This window comes from Dromaius novaehollandiae, chromosome W (genome assembly GCF_036370855.1).
Source record: "Dromaius novaehollandiae isolate bDroNov1 chromosome W, bDroNov1.hap1, whole genome shotgun sequence".
Classification (NCBI taxonomy): Eukaryota; Metazoa; Chordata; class Aves; order Casuariiformes; family Dromaiidae; genus Dromaius; species Dromaius novaehollandiae.
This window is the reverse complement of record NC_088130.1, coordinates 3,002,872-3,022,018: the sequence shown is the minus strand read 5'-3', so window position 1 is coordinate 3,022,018 and position 19,147 is coordinate 3,002,872. Positions and strand designations below refer to the sequence as shown.

Sequence of the window (19,147 nt, the reverse complement as noted above, 5' to 3'; positions counted from 1 at the left end):
GGTAAATATGGTGAGATATACTGTTAGGTGTGGCAAAAAACAAACAACACATACAGGTTGTGCCTGTGTCTCAGGCATCTTTGTGGTCAAAACCATGTACCTCCAGCTTCTGGAAATGCTCTTATATTATTAGCTCAACAAACCACAAGAGCAAACTCCTGAATCACCAGGTGCCAATCACTCAGGTCAGCCAGTTTCCAGTTCACAATGACCTGCAAGAAGACACAACCCAGAGAGTTAGAGGAAGTGTAGATAGAGCCAGTAAACAGTATAGGTGGCTTATCATCTTTGCTGCATGAAGCAGAGAGGTGACAGCATACAGGCCTTTTCCCATTGCAGCTTGGCCAGGTATCCTGACTACCATGAGAAAGAATTGTGGATGTGGGTGGCGTGTTTTCTTTGTTTTGTTTTAAGTAATAAAAATCCCTCCCCCCTCCCCTTAGGGACTGTAGCAGTTCTGCTGAGCAAACTGGAGAAGCTTTGAAGGTGGGACCCAATGCCATCAGCACGCTGCAGCCTCGCTTTGGTAGCTGATCTAGTCACAGACATGCAGAGGTAGAACAACAAAAGGCTGTCAGGGAGGGAGCAGTGAGGGCCAGCTGCTCCTGAAGGAATGGGGAGCTGGGAGCAATAACACAGCCAGCGGGGCAGGGGCCTCACCAGCCAGGGCCCGGTCCCACAGTACCTGAGCAAGGCAGGCCTGGAGATGGCAGCCGGGTTCAGACAAGAGTCCAGATCATCAGGCAAGTTTGCAGTGATAAGGGAGGTCTGAGGCCAAGCCAGGAAGTCAATCCACAAGTGAGTGTCAGGATCAGGTCTGGTGAGGGTAACTAGGGTCAGACAATTCAGTAACTGACAAGCAGGTCCATGATGACAAGGCAAGTCCAAGATCAAGCCAGGAAGTCAGTCCAAAGGTCAGGGTCCAAATCAACAGGGTCCATGGCCAGACATGGACAGTAGGTCAAGTGCTTTGCAGATTGATTGACCATCCCCACTTCTTGTTTGTGAAATTGAGGAGGATGCATAGACCCCCTCCCCCCCAAGGTCTAGGAGAGCTGGTTGATATTCAAGGATCACCTCCTCCAAGCTCAAGAATGGTCCATCCCAGCAAGCAGGAAATCAAGCAAAGGCAGCAGGAGGCCTGCATGGATGAACGAGGTGCTCCTGACTAAACTCAAACATAAAAAGGAAGCATACAAGTGGAAGCAGAGACAGATGAACGAGGAAGAATATCGAGACACCGTCCAAGCATGCAGGGATGGGGTTAGGAAAGCTAAAGCCCACCTGGAGTTGAATCTGGTGAGGGATGTGAAGGGCAACAAGAAAGGCTTCTATAAGTGCTTAAGCAGCAAAAGGAAGACTAGGGAAAATGTGGGCCCACCGCTGAATGGGAATGGGGACCTGGTCCCAAAAGTCATGGAAAAGGCAGGGGTGGTGAACGCCTTCTTCACCTTGGTCTTTACTGGTAAGACTGGCCTTCAGGAATCCGAGGCTCCTGAGACCAGAGGGGACATCTGAGACAGGGAAGAATTACCCTGCGTGGAAGAGGATCAGGTTAGGGAACACTTAAACAAACTGAACATACACAAGTCCATGGGCCCCGATGGGATGCACGCATGAGTACTGAGAGACCTGGCTGATGTCATTGCAAGGCCACTCTCGATTACCTTTTATGACTACAAGGTGGGAAAGGGAGGGTCGGATACTGGCAGAGGGAGACACTCAAAGTTTGTGAGGGGTTAAACAGGGTAGATTTAATGAAGGCCTTAGACTCCAAGCTGCACGGGGAGCCCCGGGAACCGCACCGAGGGGTCGCCGATGGGAGGCTGCTGGACGCACGGGTCGAGCGCCCAGGCGGGACTCACCTCGTTGTATCCCAAGGGCCCCTTAAATCTGCTAGAGCTATTTCCTTATCTCAGCTGTGCTAAGCTTGAGTAGCTGCCGGCCAGGAAGCAGCTGGACACCGCTGACAAAGCAGAATATGCATGCCTGGCCCTGACGGGCATTCGGTCAGTGGGTAGAGAGCACACTCTGGGGCTGCTACCACGTCCTCTGCCAGTCACTGACTCCTCACCAGATCTCCCGCAGGTGCTCTCACTACACCTTTGAAAGGTCATGGCCATCAGGAGAGGTTCCTGAGGATTGGAAGAGAGCAAATGTCGCTCCTATCTGCAAGAAGGAGGACCCAGGGAACTACAGGATGGTCAGCCTCACTTCAATCCCTGGGAAGGTGATGGAGCAGCTCATCCTGGATACCATTTCCAGACACATGAAGGACAATGTGATTGGGAGTAGTCAGCATGGATTTATGAAGGGGAAATTGTGTTTAACCCACCTGATAGCCTTCTACAATGAGATGACTGGCTTGGTGGATGAGGGGAGAACAGTGGCTGTTGCTTACCTTGACTTTAGTAAGCCCTTTGACACTGTCTCTCATAACATCCTCATAGGCAAGCTGAGGAGGTACAGGCTAGACGAGTGGCCAGTGAGGTGGATTGAAAGTTGCCTGAATGACAGAGCTCAGAGGGTTGTGATCAGTGGCGCAAAGTCTAGTTGGAGGCCTGTAGCTAGCAGTGTCCCCCAGGGGTCAATACTGGTTCCAGTATTGTTCAACTTATTGTTCATCAGTGACCTGGGTGAAGGGACAGAGTGCACCCTCAGCAAGTTTGCTGATGATACAAAACTGGGAGGAGTGGCTGAGACACCAGAGGGCTGTGCTGCCATTCAGAGGGACCTCGACAGGCTGGACAGGTGGGCAGAGAGGAATCTCATGAAGTTCAACAAAGGCAAGTGCAGGGTCCTGCACCTGGGGAGGAATAACCCCATGCACCAGTCCAGGCTGGGGGCTGCCCGAGAAACAGCTCTGTGGAGAAGGACCTGGGAGTCCTGGTGGATGCCAAGTTGACCATGAGACAGCAATGTGCCCTTGTGGCCAAGAAGGCCAATGGTATCCTGGGCTGCATTAGGAAGAACATTGCCAGCAGGTCGAGGGAGGTGCTCCTTCTCTTCTCCTCAGCCCTGGTGAGGCCACACCTGGAGTGCTGTGTCCAGTTCTGGGCTCCCCAGCACAAGAGAGACATGGAGCTACTGGAGCGAGTCCAGAGAAGGGCCACAAAGTTGATTAAGGGCCTGGAGCATCTCTCGTATGAGAGAGCTGGGCTTGTTCAGCCTGGAGAAGAGAAGACTGAGGAGGGATCTTATCAAGGTGTATAAGTATCTGAAGGGAGGGTGTAGAGAGGATGGGGCCAGACTATTTTCAGTGGTGCCTAGCGACAGGACGAGAGGCAACGGGCACAAACTGGAACACAGGCAGTTCCATCTGAACATGAGGAAAAACTTCTTTACTGTGAGGGTGACAGAGCACTGGACCAGGTTGCCCAGAGAGGTTGTGGAGTCTCCATCCTTGGAGATATTCAAAAGCCGTCTTAACATGGTCCTGGGCAGCCTGCTCTAGGTGACCCTGCTTGAGCAGGGGGGTTGGACTAGATGATCTCCAGAGGTCCTTCCAACCTCAACCATTCTGTGATTCTGTGAATAACATTAGTAGAAGCTGAAGCATAATATCACTAATTCTATGAATCTGCTATTTAGTAAGAAACATCTTGTATAGTAGAGCTGATGATTAATAATGCACTGTAGAAGAAAGCTCTCTTTAATTTATTGTGCATTTTGTAAATGACTTTTTGGATTGTGCAATGCCACTTTTTGGGTATTTTTAGAGTTAAGATAAATACCTAGCAATAGAGAGAATATTGAAATTAAGTTCTTTGAAATATGCATCCACATGTACAAAATCTGGTTGAGCACTTCCAACTGATTTTTTTTTTTTCCTCACTTTAGCAATAACCTGTAGTGGTTGCTCTCACCCTTCCTCTTTATACTGTTCCCACACATATGGACACAAGTCACAGTATGCTCCTGTGCCCTCACTTTCCTTCAACTGCATTCCAAAGAGTTAAACTAGATGGCATCCAAAGGTCCCTTCCAAACAACATTTTGATGATTCTGTGATTCTATGAACTGCAGAGGGAATATGGGAAGCATGCATACATGTAGAATACACATCTCAAAGTTCTGGTTACTGGTGTGTAACCTCTGTTTCCATCTTCAGTCCATATCTCCATTCAAACTTTGGAAGCTTGCATGCAAACATTCAGTTAGCTGGAGGTGGATCTCATCATTCCAAATGGGAGCAGTCATTCCCAGATGCTTGAAAACCATGCAGTGGTTGGGGAAAGTACGAATGGACCTCAGACCTTTGCAGACACTGAGGAAAGATGTTCCTTGGGGATACCTCAGAGACTTAGTGGAGTATGCTGTAATTTTAGCCCTTGAGACATAAGTAGGAGGTCCAGTGAGATGTCTTGATGACTATATATATGATTGCAAGGGATATCTTGTAATCAGTGCATTCATTGTGGACTTCATCAGAAATTTCCAGGTGTTCTGCTGCAAGATAGAGTTGAACCTGTTTTCTAAGTCAGACATCATTCTAAACCTACATGATTCCTCCACTCACCAAATATCAGGGTGCTCTAAAAAGTAAGGACAGAAGGGCAGTCATGATTCTGCTCAGTCCTATCTGGCCAAGGCCATTTTGCTTCCAGGATATAGTGACTCTAGTGTCTTAGATGGAGATGGTGTAATATGCATGTTTCTGAGATGAGGGATTCCCCCCCCCCCCCCTCCAAGTGATCACAAAAAAAAAAAAAAAAGAAAAGTGGTATTGTACTGGAGCTTCTCAAGAAAATGGCTAGAAGACTTTTAGCACATGTAGAGTACTGTGTCTGTTCTTGATCTCATTTTGGAAATGGCTTAATTGATTTAGTTGAATCTTTGTTAAACTTGAACAATTCAGGCTGAAATTTTCCATGCTGGTTGTCTGCCTCAGGTTGATTTTTTTTTTTCTTTGAAAAAACGTCTGAAAAGTTTGTGGAAAACAAACTTACAATGTGAGGTGTTGGTTACCCTTAACGATAGGTTGCTATCTGTGATCTTCTATCTGAAAAGAGGGACTAATTCAAATTCATGGTCTGTGTTAAGAACGTTTTCCCATAGAACTCTGAAGTAGGTGAGAGCAAGGAAAAAAGGGCTTATGAGTTTGACCCCAGACCGGGACACTAGAGAAATATGAAAAAAAGTGAAAAGCTACTTTAGACTTTTGTTAGACCTTGGGTAACATTTTTAAACTTCTTGCCCTGCTCCCCCCCACCCCATCTGTGCATTGAGGATGGACTCCTTACTTTATGTGGAAGGATTGTGAAGTGTTTGCTATGAGTATTGCATTCATATAACTTGTTGGATTGCTTTTACACGGTGAGTACGTGAAGATGTTGTGTCAAAGGAGAGTTTGTGATATGAAGCTGTGTATAATTGCTTCAGAGGAATACTAAATTGCGGAAGCATAGGGAACATAAACATACAAGTGGTGGTTGAAACCTTCTCTAACGGTTCAAAGACAGAGGAATGCAGGAGAGCAGATTTTGGCATGTTCATGGATCTACTTGACAGGATCCCATGGGGACTGCCCTGGAGGGCAAGTGGCCCAGGGGAGCTGGGTGAACTTCAAGAACAACCTCCTCAAAGCACAAGAACAGTCCTTTCTGATGTGCAGGAAGTCAAGTAAGCATGGCAGAAGATGCTCAAATGCAAAAAGGAAGTATGCAGAAGGTGGAAGTGAAGGTGGGCCATACAAGTACATTGACAAGAAAAGGAAAGCTAAGGAGAATGTGGATCCACTGCTCAATGGGGCAAGGCTCTAGTGACCAAGGACATGGGGAAGGCTGGGGTAATCCAATGCCTTCTCTGCCTCAGTTTTTACTGGTAAGGCCTGCCCTCAGGCCTACCAGGTCCCTGAACCTACTAGCAGAGTCTGGGGGGGTGAAGCAGTATCCACAATAGAGGGAGAAAGTTAGGGAGCACTGAAGCCAATTGGACATGCATGAGTCCATGGGACCAGATGGAATTCATCCGAGGGTGCTGAGGCAGCTGGCCAGTATCATTGTCAGGCTGCTCTCTATCATCTTGAAAAGGTCATGGTGATTGGTGGAGGTTCCTGAGGACTGGAGAAGGGTGAATGTCACACCCATCTTCAAGGAGGAGGATCCAGGGAACTGCAGGCTGGTCAGCCTAACCCACTCCCCAGGAAGATTACGGAACAAATCCTCCTGGAAGCCGTGTCCAGGCTCATGAAAGACAAGAAGGTGATTGGGAATAGCCAACATGGATTTACAAAGGGCAAATTGTGCCTGGCCAACTTGATAGCTTTCTGTGATGAGATGACTCTCTGCAGATGAGGGGAAAGTAGTGGATGTTGTTTAGCTGGACTTCAGCAAGACCTTTAACATGATCTGCCATAGCATCCTTATCACCAAACTGGTGAGATATGAACTGGATAACTGGACAATAAGGTGGGCGGAATATTGGCTGGATCACCAGACTCAAAGGGTTGTGATCAGCACTATAAAGTCCAACTGGTGGCCAGTTACTTGTAGCATCCCTCAGGATTCAATGCCGTTTAATGTCTTTATTAATGACCTGCATGAAGGGACAGAATGCACCCTCAGCAAGCTTGTAGATGATATCAAATTGTGTATGTGTGTGGGGCAGGGTGGGTGGCACTCATTATGCTGAAGGGTATATCTGCTATTCAGAGGGACCTCACCAGGCTGGAGAAATGGGCTGACAGGAACCTCATGAAGTTCAGCAAAGGCAAAAAGCAAAGTCCTGCACCTGGGATGGAATAATCCCACGCAACAGGAGAGGCTGAAGGCTGACTGGCTAGAAAGCAGCTTTGCAGAAAAGGACCTGGGGGTCAACCAGTTGAACGTGAGTCAGCAGCGTGCCCTTGCAGCCAAGGTGGCCAACTGCATCCTGGGCTGTATTAGCCAAGAATGGAGCCAGCAGGATGAGGGAAATGATTATTCCCTTCTGATTAAGCCAGACTCTTGTCAGAGGTGCACAGGGATAGGACAAGATACAACAGACAAGTTGCAATGTGAGAAATGCCAATTAGATATTATGAGAGTTTTTTCCTGATGAAGGTGGTCGAACACTGGAACATGGGCCCAGAGAAGGTGTGGGATCTCCATCCTTGGAGACATTTAAATCTCAACTGGCCAAGGCCCTGAGCAACCTGCTCTAACTGGACCTGCTTTGAGCCGGGGGTGGAGCAGAGACCTCTAGAGGTCCCTTCCAACCTCTATGATTCTATGCCATTACACTATTCTTACACCCCAAAATTTTCTTTTGCTCTTAAATACTAATTTGTGGCAGCTCGTGTATGGTAAATAATGTCACCTTACAGAGATTAAAATCCTTGCCCTGAAAATCTTAAAAGTGAAGGAAGGACAGATGAAAACTAGAAAGCAATGCTAGCACTTGCCATTTATAAAAATAACCCCACACATAGTGTTATTTTTCAGTAGAAATTGGAGGAGAACCAAAAGAGGGAAAGCTCAGTAGTACTCAAGAAGAGGAGGGCAAGATAGAACAAATGTGTTTGGAGGTAGGTCTTAGAAAACGAGCACCTCTGAAACATGGGAGTAGTAGAAGGAGCATCAAGATCACAAGCACGGATGGAGAAAGTTGGGGGGGGAGATTCAGAGAGCAACTAGATGAGAAGAATGGGCAAGGCAGGTGTGGGGGGGATCCTCCCAGCTTCCCCCCCACCCCCCCCCAATCTGGTGCCAGTTACAAGCAGTCTGCACTCCTGTGCTTCACACTCCGAAAGGGAGGAGGTCAAGGCTTTGAGATAAGGCCTGCTTGGGCACCAGGACCCTGGGAAACAAAGCCTCCTCTCACTGCTGGGACAGTGTTAATTAGGGTGGTCTGGACTATCTCCTCCTCATCAGGACCTTGGGAGATAACACCTACTCTCACTGCTGGGGCAGTGTTAATCACTGCGGACTGGAATTAACTCCTCCTCACCCGAGCTATGGGATCTCTCCTTGGGACCACCCCTGCAAGAGTAAAACAGTCATTTGCAGTCACTCAAACTCCTTTCTCCAGTGCTGAAGAGTGCGCAAGGCAGCTAGCCTGCCCTTGGGGGTGTTCGGCTATCCCCCACCCCAGGACTGTGGGGGTGATCGTCATAACAACGACGGAGGAGAGTTGAACCCTGCAGCAGCCAAGAGCTAGGGACTGCGACTGCGCAAAGAGAACTGCAACTGGCCTCGCGACTCCACCTCCACCTTCCCCTGAAGGGGATAAATAGGTTGGCCCCGGAGGCCGTCTTTGGCTCTTCGTGGGTGACAGTGGGTCTGCCAACTTGCGGATCCCCTCGGGACGGGGACGCCCTCCCGCAGTTACTTTCCTGGGATTGAGCGTACATTGGCCGCTCAGGCAACGCGTGGGTAAGATCAATTAGCACTGGAAAATAAGTATTCTAGTTGAACTAAGTTTCCGTTGATAAGAATTGTTGCTTTGTACTGTTGTAACTTGTGTAGTAAATTTAGATCTTTGAGACAAGTTGTGGAGTCATGCAGTAAATCTCCTTCTCCCCTCCTCCCCTCCCTCGCGCCACAGAAACCCTCACGGTCCGGGACTGTAAAGATAGTCGGTCGTCCCGTGACATTAGGAGAAACAGAAGATAAAATATAGGCAAGACTAAGCTCTACTGGGCCTCAAGATTGAAGACATGGAGTTTGGGGGGAGAGGGGGTTATATATATAAATAACAGGAGAGTCAGGACAAGACAGTAAAGAAAGGTACACATTCAGAACAGTGAAGGAGGAAAAAGGTGAGTTCCTGATCTTGTTTATATTAATTTTTCTGTGCAAATGTACCAGGTCTGACTGTCCTCTCAGAGCACTAGGAGCTATGAAGGTGTCACTCAGCTTCAAATGACTTACTCTAGTCTTGTAAGCTCAGAGCCTAGCTAATGACCGCTGATTTTTTTTTTCCTTAGTCTAAAGGATAGCTTTCATACATGAAGAAGCTGTGAGAAAAGACAGAAAGAGTGGAGTGTTTGTATAATGATAAACATGGCCAGTATATCTGCATTTATTTGGTTATTCCAGAAACATGTTTTAATAAAGGGTTTCTTATACATATCCAACATCCTGCATGGCCTTTGAGATGGACTCTTCAGAATTTACTATTAAAAATTAAATTATTCTATGAAATAGTTTTGGGTTGGAAGGGACCTTCAGAGGTCGAGTGCAACCCCCTGATCAAAGCCGGTCTAATTAGATCGGGTTGCTCATGGCTTTGTCCAGTTGAGTCTTGAACGCCTCCAAGGATGGAGATTCCACAACCTCTCTGGGTGGACTGTTCCAGTACTTGACCACCCTCATGGTGTTTAAAAAAACCCAACAAACAAACTCCTAATATTTAAAAAGAATTTTCTGTGTTCCAACTTGTGTCTGTTGCCTCTTTTCCTATTGTTGTGCATCTCTGAGAAGACTCTGGCTTCACCTTCTCTGTATCCTCCAATCAGGTAGTTGTAGACAGCAATAAGGTCTCCACTTAGCCTTTTCTTCTCCAGGTTGAACAAGCCCAGTTTTCCCAGCCTCTCCTTGTACGTCATGTTCTCTAGCCCCCTGACCAGCTTGTTGGCCCTCCACTGGACTCGCTTGAGTAGGTCAATATCTTTCTTGTACTGGGGAACCCAAAACTGGACACAGCACTCCAGATGCAGTCTCACAATTGCCAAATAGAGGGGAAGGATCACTTCCCTGGACCTGCTAGCTCCACTCTTACTAGTACAGCCCAGGATGCGGTGGGCCTCCTTTGCTGAAAGGGCACACTGCCGATTCATGTTCAACTATGTTGTCCACCAGGACCCCCAGATCCTTTTCTGCAAAGCTGCTTCCTAGACAGTCAGCCCCTAGCCTATATTGTTATTATTCCATCACAGATGCAGGACTTGGGATCTGCTTGTCAGGGCCCTGAGTGCACTAATACCCTTACTGGCCCTGACCAGCCTCATCTGGGGCCTCCACCCAGCAGCCAGCCCTCTCTGCTCCCTGCCATTGCTCTTGTAGAACTTCATGAGGTTCTGGTCAGCCCATTTCTCCAGCCTGTCTGGGTCCCTCCAAAGAACAGCCCTGCCCTCCAGTGTACTGATAGCTTCCCCGCAACATGGTGTCATCTGCAAACTTGCTGAGAGTGCACTCTGTCCCATCATCCAAGCTGTTATCGAAGACATTAAACAGAATTGGTCCCAGTACTGATCTGTGAGGGATGCCTCTAGTTACTGGCCATCAGCTGGACTTTGCACTGCTGATCACGACTCTTTGAGGGCCTGGTAGTTCAGCCAATTTTCCACCCACCTTATCGTCCACTTATCCAGCCCGTATCTCACCAATTTAGTGATAAGGACACTTTGACTGCGTCAAAGGCCTTGCTAAAGTCAAGGCATGCAACATCCACCACCCTTTCCTCTTCTACAGTGCCAATCACCTCATCATAGAAAACAATGAGGTTGGTTAGGCATGATTTGCCCTTGGTAAACCCATGCTGGCTGCTCCCAATCACCTTCTCGCCTTCCATGTGTTTAGAAATGGCTTCTAAGAGGATTTGCTCCATAATCTTCCCAGGGACTGAGGCGAGACTGACTGGCCTGTAGTTCCTTGGATCCTCCTTGAACATGATGCGAGTCTGCCTTTCTCCAGTCATCAGGACCCTCCCCCAATTGCCATGACTTTTCAATGACATTGGCCAGCTCCCTTAGCACCCTCGGATGCATTGCATCTGCTCCCATGGACTTGTGTATGTCCAATTGGCTTAAGTGCTCCCTAATTTGTTCTTCCTCTACTGTGGCTACTGCTTCACTCCCCCACACTCTGCTAGTAGGCTCAGGGACCTGGGAGGCCTGAGGACAAGCCTTACCAGTGAAAGCTGAAGCAAATAAGGCATTGAGTACCTCAGCCTTTTCTATGTCCCTTGTTGTTAGGTTCCCCTGCCCCACTGAGCAGCAGGCCCACGTTTTCTTTAGGATTCCTTCTGCTGCCAATGTATTTACAGAAGCCCTTCTCGTTGCCCCTTGCATTCCTTGCTATTTCAACTCCAGCTGAACTTCAGCTTTCCTAACTCTTTTTCTACGTGCATGGGCAACATCTTTGTATTCCTCTCAAGTAGCCTGTCCCTGCTAGTACCTTCTGTGTGCTTTCTTTTTTTTGCTTGAGCTCAGTCAGAATCTCCGTGTTCATCCATGCAGGTCTTCTGTGTGGCATCGCGCCAAGGATGGCACTGTGCCAAGGATTCTTTTGAATGTTCACTAACTTAAGGGGGACCGTAAAAAAGAGCAAGGACTCCAGGTGTAGCATGGCCACAAGCAAATAAGCATTTATTACTCACTCTTAGATTAATTTCTCAGCCTAATTCGCTATAGCCAGGCACTAAATAGTATTCTACGCATGCTTCAGGTTTGCAACTAAGTTGCTGTCTTATGAAATTTGATCCCTCAACGCCCCATCAGTCATGGAGGAATCACGGCGTGGGTATCCCCTTCTCACTGGGTGGGAGCTCCTGAGGTCAGTCCAGCTGTCCAGAGAAGGGTCCGCACACCATATAGAATGGCGTTAATCTTTTATAGTCCTCCCCCCCCCATTGTTCCCCCCAAAAGCAGCAGTTTAAACCAATCACAAGCTGGATTGTCTTTTTGTCCAACCAGGCTCCGTTGTTCCCTTACAATTATTTTGTTTTTACTTTTTATCACTATATTCCCTCGTAGTACACCAGAGTTGAGGGTTTCTACAGTGCCATCTCATTTCTTATCACCACATTCCCACACAGCTCTGCAGCATAGTGCCTCAGGCTGTAGACACCCAAGGTGACTGCCGACTGGTGGGACACACCAGCACATCCTGCTTTAGTAAGGGCTGTGCTATCCATGAGGTCCACTCTTGCCTGCAGGTCTGTGACATTTCTGCCATACTTTAAAAGACATTAATTCTAATCTATATATCTGTATAACAAGGTATGTTATAGAGCAGCTTCAGAATGCGGGCTATGAATAGATCAAGTAATTATACACAGGATAAACTTCTGCCCTTTATTCTTGTATTTTCAAAAGGAAGACATGAACATGATCAAACCAATGCTAATTTGTACCTGTGTTTGCCTAGAACCCCATGTCCATCACTCAGACCAGGAGCAGTATTAACTTAGTGAAGTACCTTAACTGGAGTTTGGGGGGCAAACCAGTTTGTGCTCAAGTCATACATGGAACTAAATTTACAGTTTCCTATATACAAACTGTTTTTATATGGAAACTCTCATGAGTTAAGAGGAACTTGAAAAGTCGGTGCAGGTATTATAGGATTATGCCAAGATCCTAGTCAGGGAAATGTTAGTAGGTTTGGTCTGGATAGTTCTTTGAGCTAATACCAACATCACTATAGGTTCACAGACTGATATTCTTTCTCCAATAACCTAAAAACATATACTTTTCTTTGAAAAGTCAGTTCAAAATTATATAAGGTGCCACAAGAGTGGTACTCTTTCAACTCCAGCTGAACTTCAGCTTTCCTAACTCTTTTTCTACATGCATGGGCAACATCTTTGTATTCCTCTCAAGTAGCCTGTCCCTGCTAGTACCTTCTGTGTGCTTCCTTTTTGTGCTTGAGCTCAGTCAGAATCTCCGTGTTCATCCATGCCAGAAAAAGGGAAGGAGGGAAGAGTGAGACTGCTTCTCTTGACAGTAGCCTAAGGTTAAATTGGTTTACCTACATTATAAAACTGCACCCTGAAGAAAGGTGGAAGACAAGACCAAGGTGCTGCTCTACAAAGGATTGTTCTGGCCATTTGCTAGCAGACATGGCCACAGGTGTTTCAGTTTTTGCTTGATAATTTATCTTGCAATTTGCAAAGTTGCCTGAAGTCTAGGAAGTCCCTAAAAAAGGAAAAATAGTGTAGTAGACCTCTTAATGCACTGTGTTCATAAAGCTGTATAGAGCAATATGAGAAATAATATGCTGTTATCAACTATTTCTTTTTCAGGTTTAATTATGCCATCGAGAGTCTCCTTTCTCCTTCCATGCTTGAGTATCTTACTCTACTTCCTGTTAGTATAGACCAGTGCTGTGACAAAAGGTATTCACACAAACCCTTTACCTTTCCTCAGCCACCCCCCTCCCCCTGCCATACACAATACATGCTTTATGTTGTAGCTACCAAGCTGAACACTGTCTTGAATCATTGTTGACTCTGAGATTAAGTGCAATAAGATACAGTGCCATTGGTTACATTATTGTAAAATGGCCAGATACACTGTTTATAAAGATAAATTTAAATATCATAGCAGTAACTTATTTGGTAGTTATCTATGCATCTAGTACAGAACTATTTTTTAATAGTTTATTCAGTAGGATTCTAAATAAAATATTAGTCTTTGCTATAAAGTAAGGATGCTAATAACATTTGCAGAAATTATGGGTGTCCTATACTATTATTTCTGGACTTTTCCAATCTACTACTATCTATTGCACTGACCAGTGTGGTATACTTCTGGCAAACCTCACTTGTTCTATGTGCATTAAGGTACCTACTTTTGGGAAATATTTTTACCTTTGATAAGTGTCTTGGATTATGAAGATATGGTGACCTCATCTTTTTACTTCTCTGCTGCCAAAATAAGGAGGTCCATCTCACCCCTCCTATTTTTTTCTCCTATTTGCAGCCAAGCACTCCTACCTCTTACTATGTAGCAGATCCAGCACTCACCACACCCCTCCATGATCTGATTCACCTCACTAACATAGAAGAATACTAGTGTGGCAAAAAGCCAAAACAACAACAACAACAAAACAATCCAGGACCACAAGCAGTGAAAATTAGTCCTTTCAAATGTGATGAACCATTATATAGCTGAGCTAATCTGTGAAGCCATAGCCTTAGAAATACTTGAGGATTGATGTCTGCAGTGCTTTCCAGATGTTATGTTAGTATTGGTTTGTAATATTGAAATGTCTGTTTTTTCTAAACAAAAACTACTTCATTAATTTGGATTTGTTTAAAAAAAAAGTGCTGAAATAGGTGAATAAAAACTTTTTTTAATCACTGTTTTAAAAGGCTTATGTTACTACTTTAGCTGAGAGATCCAGCAGTCTATCTGCTGTAGCAAACTTTATGTATTTGTTACAGCACTCCCCCCACCCCCCCCAAACACAAACTTCGATAAGGGGAAAAAAAAAAGTTGTCCTAGCCTTAAAAAAAACAAAGTTAACCTCTGGCTTCATTGCTGTGGTTTGTTGCAGGTTAGCAAAAATTCATCATGTAGTGCACTGGCCAGTGGTAACTCAGTACCCTGGATTTTGCCTTTGAGAATGTTTGTCCTTTCTCCTTTTATTAGAGGGGGGGAATCTATTTTACAGTTGCTCCTATGGGCTAGCTATTATCCAGTTATCCAGTCAAGAAGCAAATTTTGTAGGTGCTTCTACATAATATAGGATAGTTGGAACTTTAGCTCATGATGCCCATATGCTTCCTGCTGCTTCCCCCTTTCCTCCACCTAAACACACCAGCAGCAGACTATTTACAAGGAATTTCATGCCTTCACTACCTAAGAATTATAGGCTGGTCCATTTAGTATATATAGAAGTGGGAAAGTGCTCGTAGATACTCTAGCTACTGGTCTTTCACATGCAGGAAGCGAGAGTGTTTTTAAACAGTCCTCTACCACTCAGCATCTGCCTCAGAATGCAAGGTTTTCCTTTCTTCATAGGCATAATGGTTCTCTTCTGCTGCTAAATGCATTAGGCTGCGGTAGAAAAATTCCTTTAAGATATTGCAAGTGCATCTTAATAGTTGGTGGTTTTGTTACTACTTCTGGATTAATTTCAGTGCAAAAGAATATAAAACAGCGCATACACTATACAAACTTTGTGAAAGGATTGCTTTCCTCTACAATTTTTGAACTATGCTTGTCAGACATGTTGAGCTGTCTAGGAATAATGATGCTGGATAGAGAGGTAGGATAAGTACAAGTCTGCAAAAAAAGACCCATTTAGTTTTCTTGCTTCTATTGGGCAATTTGTTTCTATCCATCTCTCATGCACAATTACTTTTTTGGACCAGCACCTAGATAGAAAGACAGTTTCATCCAACTGCAATTTCTATTCCTATGCTGGGATCCTCTAAAAGCAATTAGAAAACTGTGTCTTACCTTTATTTTGTAGACTTTGTGCAAGGTTTCTGGAGGGAAGGAAGCTAACAGATATAGTCCATTGAATAACAATATCTGTTAGAGGAAAGCAAGTGAAATTAAGATCTTAATAATACTTATTTCAAAAACAAGTGACTTAGTTTTAAACTTCTGAATATTCTGTAACACAGAATTAGAATATAGCTGGGTTTACAATGTTAATGTTGCTTAAATTGCTCTAATAGCTTCTATTTTAAATAGTAATATTTATTTGACTGTTGTAATTTGTTCTTCATAATGGTTGGTCTGTTTAGAAACCTGGTATCACTAGAGAAATATAACTTTTGTATTGCCATTCAAATTATTACACTCTGAAAATAGTCTTCCTCAGCATAAGATATTCAGATCTACTTTTAATTTTTATCTCTTGCTCCATACAGTCAAACAGGGTCTTGCAGTTACTAGTATGGAATTTGCTTTAATTCCAGTGTTGCAATACCATAGTGGTTTCAGAATGGTAGGTTGCCACTTTTGAGTACTGCTTTGAATAGAGTATGAACTATGAGATTAGTTTTAAGATGGTAATATTATTCACTCTGGATGAGACTGTCTGAGGCATACTGTCAAAGCTCTGTCAGTCTCTGGTGCTTCATATAATGATCCTGAGAACACTGCGCAAGTCTCTTATCTGCAGGATTCTTAGGGTTTCTTTCACTTTATATATGTGTAGGTTTTAATTATATAATTCAATTAATTACACAACCCTACATGTGAACATGATTTGTAGTATTGTTTTGCAAGATTCTGTAGTTCTATCACTTGCTTCTTATTTTTTATTGCAATACTGCATCGTTTCTCTCCATCCTTTCTTCTCTCCTTGCCTTTCTCCATATATATATTTACTCTACTATGTCCCTTCCTTATCTTCTGTTCCCAAAGTCTTTGCCACAGCACATCAAGTTACAATACAGGTATTGCTTTATTCCACTTTTATTGGAGTGTTCTTTCATTCTTGCATTATCCGTCTTGCTCCTCCTATTCTCCCTAGATTGTTTTCTTGACTCTCCCTTCTCCTTAGCCCTAAAACCCATACTTAGTGTCCCATAGGTACTGTGTTCCCATGAAAATTGTCAAGGAAACCTTTTGCTCATTGATAGGTATATGAGCCATTATTTTGGCCTTCAGTCTGACTATCCCTTGGTTGTTTTATGCTCTGCAAGACATTTTCAGTTTGCCTCTGCAATGTCCAATCTTGCAGTCAAGGACCCTATGATCCCCACTATCTTCTGACTTTGTCCTTCTAGATTCTTTTTGATCCCTCTTACAGCATTTAATATCCCTGGGGTCCAGTTGCAAAAATGCCTTAAAGAAGCATCCTAGGGAGGTATATAGCAGAATACATTTGAGGATGATGTTACTGTCCTGTTTTAGGAAAAAGAGCACTTTTCAGTGGGTTTAATTCTTTTACCACTCCAGAGAGCTACTGGATTCCTGTCTTCTCTTACTAGATCTTTTAAGTAGTATTTCATTAACTAAGCTTAATCAAGCATCTTTTTCAGGAGTGTGCTTTCTAGGAGCCTGTTGATCTATTCTATACTGTTTAACTAAGATGAAGAAAATTCAGTGCACAACCACTTTATCTATATGCTTTTTTTTTGATACAGCATCTTATGAATTCTAAAGTACAAAAACTTAATTTAACAATTGATAGTTAGACACATGCTGCAATAAAAATATTATCTTTTGATCTGAATATTGAATATGTTGTTAGAGAAAAGTGCAACCTCCAGTAATAGTATAATAGAACTCTTACAGAAAATTAAAGAATGTACTAATTATTTGAAAATGTTAAGTTTCAGGATATTCTTTAGTCCAGTTACCTAAATTTGTGCATTTACTTTATTAAAACTTGATTGTATACTGACCCACCAAATATTCATGTTACTGAGTTGCAACAAGATTTTATCTTTCCTTTGTCATATATACTTATTGCTAAAATATTAGTGGCTGTTTGGAATTGTATTTTTAGTTTACCTCTTTCTGATCCAATGTCCAAGATGTTTGCTAACTGTTGATCTTGCTGATCAAAATTTTCCCCATCTCTTTACTCCTTGTATTTTCTGTAACTTAGCATAGGAAATGAAACTGATTTTTATTTTCATTTTCCCCAAATCTGAAGTCACTTGCTTTTTCTGGTTGTATTATAAAACTAGTCATGACTTTTAGAACTCCATGGATATATGTAGTTTGGTCTTTTCTATTGAAGGTGGTGTTCTACTGAAAGTATTATCCCTTTTGGGGGAAGGCTTGTCTCCTACAGGTAGTTTGAAGAATAACACCCCCCCCCCCTTTTAAAGTGCCTACTATCTTATTTTAAATGTTAACTAATTTGTAAGTTATCCTGAAAAATATCCAATATGTTAAGCTAAGACTGTTGCAGAAAGGAGGGTGAGACAGGTTCACATGCACAAAGATTTATTAGCAGGGTCCATAGATGATGGCATACATAGACTCTTGACGATGGAAGTTTCTTTGGGGGGGGGGGGGGAAATAAAGGAGGGAGAGAAAAAGGGAAAGGGAAAACAGCTCCTTCCCTGTGGCCAGCTGGGAAGAGCAGCATGTGGGTGGGTCGCAGATGAGTGTCTCTCCAGTGCAGCAGGTGCTGAAAATGAAGACGATGATGATTTTCACCATGCTTTTCCCCTAGCGCTATATACTTTTCATTGGGACCTGCTCAAACTCCCTATTGGTTGTTCCTGCTTGTGACACTATTAGCACTGGTTGGAGCATGCTAATTAGGCATCAGTGTTGCATATTAATCTGCTGTTAAGTCTCTGTGCACATGTATAATTGGATAGTATTTATTGAGTATTTAAATGACTATTGTCTACTTTGTTGTGCACTATGCTTGGTTTTCTCTAGTATAAACTAAAATCTGCAAAATGAGAAGTGAAGGAAAGAGGTGTTTCTAACACCAGTAGTTGCTTCTCATGAGAACTTGCCATAACACCGATATCAGTGTTTTGCAGGTACGAGGCCATGAGACCAACAGCACCAGAATAACAGCATGGGAACGCAAGGGAAAACTGCCACAGAGGCTCTGGAAAAACTGCCACAGCAGCTTAGGTGAAAGGTTACAGAGCTACATATGGCAGGCCCTTAGCATTACTGATGCTAAGGCACTAAGGACCTCAGGCACTGTGCAACAAAGACATTGCCACTACTTAATGGAAAAATACTGTAGTAATTTTCCCCAATAAATATGCCTAATCAATGATGATGATTCAGTCTTAGAAGCTCCCCAGCTGCTCTATACAATTGATACAAAATAATAATCATAACACTTCAGCCTCCTTTAGTTATTCATTTATTCATTCTGATATGCTTTGATCATCACTTTTAATTTGGACTCTGACACATTTTTAAAAGGTTAAAAGTGACTTCAAATGTATATTTGTTGTACTCAGACTCCTTTTTTTTTCTTAACACTTTCCTCAATGCGTGAAAGACTCATGGAAATAGGAGGAATGGACTGTCATATGCACAAACTGTCTTTCAAGATGTTGTTATGAGCTTTGAAGAAACTTGTGCTTTTTATTAGTTAATTATTTAGTTTTGAGAGAGGATTTGAAATCAGCTAACCTGTGTAAAATTCTAAGGGTTTCAGGCAAGGTTTCTGATGCATCAACTATCAGATATAAAAATAACGATCACTTCTGCAAACAAAACTAACATACTTGCAGTAATTTAAAAACTTTCAGACTTTGTTATCAGTTTGACTATTACTTCTTCAATGAAATTCTTTTTTCATCTTATTTTTCATATGTGGTATATGCTGTTTCTCCTTGCAGACGCCTCCACCTCAATAAGAAAGCAATAGACAAACAACTATATAGCAAGCCCCCTGGTGTTTCACTTCTAAAGCCATTAAAAGGTGTGGATCCTAATCTGATCAACAATTTAGAAACCTTCTTTGAGCTGGATTATCCCCAAGTATGTACACTATTTACAATCCTTTTTTTTTCTTCTCTCTTCCTCTCCTGAAATTGCATTAGTGGC

At 43.6% G+C, this 19,147-nt stretch overlaps 1 protein-coding gene across 3 annotated transcripts in view; it reads left to right on the top strand.

The window, feature by feature from the left end:
* LOC135324434 (ceramide glucosyltransferase-like) overlaps positions 1 to 19,147 on the top strand; it is a 48,924-nt gene that overhangs the window by 9,544 nt on the left and 20,233 nt on the right. Inside the window, exons 2-3 of one of the 3 annotated variants that reach the window (XM_064500737.1) lie at positions 12,946 to 13,038; positions 18,940 to 19,081. In XM_064500737.1, coding sequence (XP_064356807.1) covers positions 12,946 to 13,038; positions 18,940 to 19,081 — 235 coding nt within the window. Of the gene's footprint in view, positions 1 to 12,945; positions 13,039 to 17,678; positions 18,215 to 18,939; positions 19,082 to 19,147 lie in introns of those variants that run through there. The other 2 variants (XM_064500739.1, XM_064500738.1) reach the window with 2 other exon arrangements.